Here is a 3588-nt window from a genome sequence, read left to right as displayed (position 1 = left end):
TACCATATCTACACAAACCTTCACCAGAACCCTCCCCTAACCCTGAGGGGCCTTAGGAAAACAGGGTTAAATTTGGCATATCACGTGATGTTACATCATAGGAGATCTCCGATCGATTAGGTGATGTCATAGCCCAGACCGTCGCGTCATGCGCAGCCTAGACCATGACATCATTCATGGCAGATCATCAGCATTAGTCACAGCACGGGAGCTGTGCGCCGATGACGGGAACAGCATCAGTAATCAGATACTATTGTTAGAACAGCTCGAACAATAGCAGCCAATCGCGTATCCGCGATTGGATATCCCATGTAAGCAATATTACGCATCGCGCAGGCCGTAGTTCCGGCCGCGATGCCGGGAAAAACCTTATCGGATGAACTATACAGGACCTGATGAGACTGTTAAAAGTCGAAACAGGATGGGTTGGAGTTTTCTCCATCCCCTGTTGTCCTAGTTCGACTCCCCACTCGTCGTCGTCGTCGCACAACTCGCTTCGCTCGTTGTGCTCCTCCTCCCTAACCCTAACCCCATATAGTGGCATTTTAATGGCAGTGCCATTATAAGGGTGCAGTCACCCATACACATGCTTGTGCGCACCCACCCATACAGTGGCATTTTAATGGCACTGCCGTTATAAGGGCGCACTCACTGTGCACTTGTGTGCACTCACTCATATAGTGGCATTTTAATGGCACTGCCATTATAAGGGTAGGTCCATCAGTCAGAGTTCAATACCCTTGTATCTAGTGAATACAAGCCATTATCCATGCAACCAGCGTAGCTATCAACATGAAACAACTTGCACTTTGTAGCCCTCAGTCCTGGCTATCAGAACGCGCTCGGATACAAGGTCGTTGCCCAAGCGGTTGCGGAGATATTGCCCTTGCACTAATCTTGTATTCAGCTTGTATCCAGACCTTGTATCCAGCAGATACAAGGGCATATCTCGACGACCAGGGAAGCTATTGACATGAATGAAACTGCGTCTTATAGCGGCACTCAAGGGCTCCAATATCGCCCCTTGTATCCAGATGATTGACCATGAGGTTGTACATATATGACCTTTTCCCTGCCCTTTACCCCTGCTGTCAGCGATAAAATGTGAATATCTCCGTCGGAAAAATAGATACAAACATGCGGTAAGCTGCGTGTGATAGCCTTTGTCACAGGCTACAACATTGTCCCTTGTACCATGACAATCGCTCCAGTAATGGGCGAGATATGACCTTGTATTCACCTTGTATCCAGCTTGTATCCAGTGAATACAAGGCGATATCTCCGCAACCAGGACAGATATTCACACCAACTAAATTGCATGTTGTAGCCACTGCTCAGGGCTATCGGAAAACCCCCGGATACAAGCCGGTTGTCAAGGGAGTTGCGGAGATATCGACCATACACTGATCTTGTATCCAGATCTTGTATCCAGCAGATACAAGGCCATATCTCCGCCACTAGCGCAGATATTCCCACGCACTAAATTGCGTCTTGTAGCCATCGTTCATGGCTACAGAAACGACCCCGGATACAAGCCAGTTGTCAAGGGGGCTGCGGAGATATCAGACTTGCAGTAGTCCCATATCCAGCTTGTATCCACTGCTGCCCAGGCCATATCTCTACAACCAGGGCAGCTATTGATGCGAACTAAAATGCGCATTGTAGCCCTGATTATAGGCTATAATAAGGTCCCTTGTATCCAGATAAGAGGTCAGGTGGTTGGGTGTCCATGGCCCTTGCACCAGGAGGCACTGGCCAGAGCATCATTTTTTCGAAGGTGCACAGCCACAATCGCATCAGATTCGGGTAGCCCTCGATCAGGGCTATCGGAAAACACCAAGATATACCCTTGTATCCAGGCTCGTTGAGGAGATACAAGCTTGTATTCAACCTTGTATCCAGCCAATACCCTTGTATCCGCTTGTATTCATGTGATTGTGGGCCGTACAGGATAGCTACCACCCTGAAACCACCTGCATCGTGTAGCCATGCTTCTAGGCTACCAGAAAACCCCCGGATACAAGCCTGTTGTCCAGGTCGTTGCGGCGGTAGAGCCCTAACACTGACCTTGTATCCAGTTTGTATCTCCCTTCTGAGCTCAAAAGGGGGTTTTATAGAGATAGGCTAGGGCTAACCCTAGCGGAGACTTTTTTTGCGCCTGTTTATATTGTCTTAAATACAACAAACATGCTGGGTTGCGCTGCGTACTATGCCTAGGGGATGCAGAGAGGTGTGCGGAATGTTGCCCAAATGCTGTGCCAGTCGGCGCCTAGGCGGGCGCTTCAGTAGCCCTGGCGCCTAATGGCTAGGACTAACCCTAGGGGAGACTTTTTTTGCCCCTGTTTATGACGCCTTTCACGGCCACAACGAACTGTGCGCCAAGGTCGTTAACCTAGCCTACCACCGTCGGCTCGGCTATGTATGTTTATTTGCTTGCATTAGATAACCGACCTCATTTCTGACGTGGATGTTTGTGCAGCTCGTCAAACTGCGTTGGACTTACATCAAAGATGAGCTGACGGTGATGCCCCTCGACGACCCGGCCCGCGGCATCTGCGACATCATGGGAGCGAAAGAACACCTCATCTACAGAGGGGACACGTTCGAGCTGGCCAACAGTGTGAGCAGCGTGTTAGACGTCGAAGAGTTCTCCTCCCAGACTGTTTCCCTGCATGTCCTTGGTGAGGACACACGCTACTCCCGCAAGGACCTCGCGCTGTTCTTGCCGTTTGGAAGGGAGAAGTTTTCTCCCCTCCTAGTACGCTCTCTTTGCCCTCCATATTGCACCTTCTACCGTCCTAATCTTTGCTTCCCAGGACTCCTGGGACAGGATCTGCCGGCTCTTTCACTGCGAGCACGACGGCCATTATCACCCTGATACCCATATTCTCCGATGGTGCACGTTCTGTCACACCTGGTACCACATCGACTGCCTGGACGAGGTGGAGGCACAGGGCCCGACCGTTCTGATACCCTCTCCTGACCGCAAGGAGCGGCATGACACCCAGGAGGTAATCGAGAGCAAGTTCGCGGCGGGTCGCATCCGTTACGACTACCACAACTTCAATCTCTGGCAGAAGCTCCTCAAGATGCCCATTCAGCGCGGCTACCCCGAGTACGACTATCCGTTGTCGTTCGAGCGCCTGCTCCTCCAGATGCGCAAGACCTACGTCACCACTGGCTGCCCTGCGGACGTCCACAACTACGTGCTCGAGCACCTAAACCTTGCCCCAGGCCTTGTTCATCGTTCCGCCGAGATGACCACCGTCCTTTACTCACTCATCGGGGACCCGGAAAACGACTGCACTTACTATAGATGCCCCAGCTGCGAAGACGAGGTTATCATTTAGCTATGTATTGCAACAATGTAACCCTGAGTTAGAATGCCATTGATGCCATGGATTAACCCTTAAACCGCGATTGCCTGAGTGATGATTAATGGTCCTGACTTAGCAGGTTACGCACGTATGGCAAGAGCCGGCTGAATGTGTGTTGCACACCTGGCTGCCTGCGGCACCTTCGCCCACACGGCTGCGTGCATGCGGGCCGATGTAGGCTGCCCCGGAATGTGCTGCACCCACACTACCT

At 51.4% G+C, this 3588-nt stretch overlaps 1 protein-coding gene across 1 annotated transcript; it reads left to right on the top strand.

Annotated features, from left to right (window-relative positions):
* Positions 1 to 2467: 2467 nt before the first annotated feature.
* On the top strand, positions 2468 to 3350 carry TRAVEDRAFT_53669 (uncharacterized protein; the record flags this gene model as incomplete). The annotated part of the gene is made up of 2 exons (XM_008046599.1): positions 2468 to 2758; positions 2817 to 3350. 2 exons carry the CDS (start codon positions 2468 to 2470, stop codon positions 3348 to 3350), a joined length of 825 nt encoding a protein of 274 aa, XP_008044790.1.
* Between the last annotated feature and the right edge of the window lie 238 nt (positions 3351 to 3588).

This window comes from Trametes versicolor (assembly GCF_000271585.1).
Source record: "Trametes versicolor FP-101664 SS1 unplaced genomic scaffold TRAVEscaffold_14, whole genome shotgun sequence".
Taxonomy (NCBI): Eukaryota; Fungi; Basidiomycota; class Agaricomycetes; order Polyporales; family Polyporaceae; genus Trametes; species Trametes versicolor.
The sequence above is the reverse complement of the archived record's forward strand: the minus strand, read 5'-3'. Positions and strand labels throughout refer to the sequence as shown.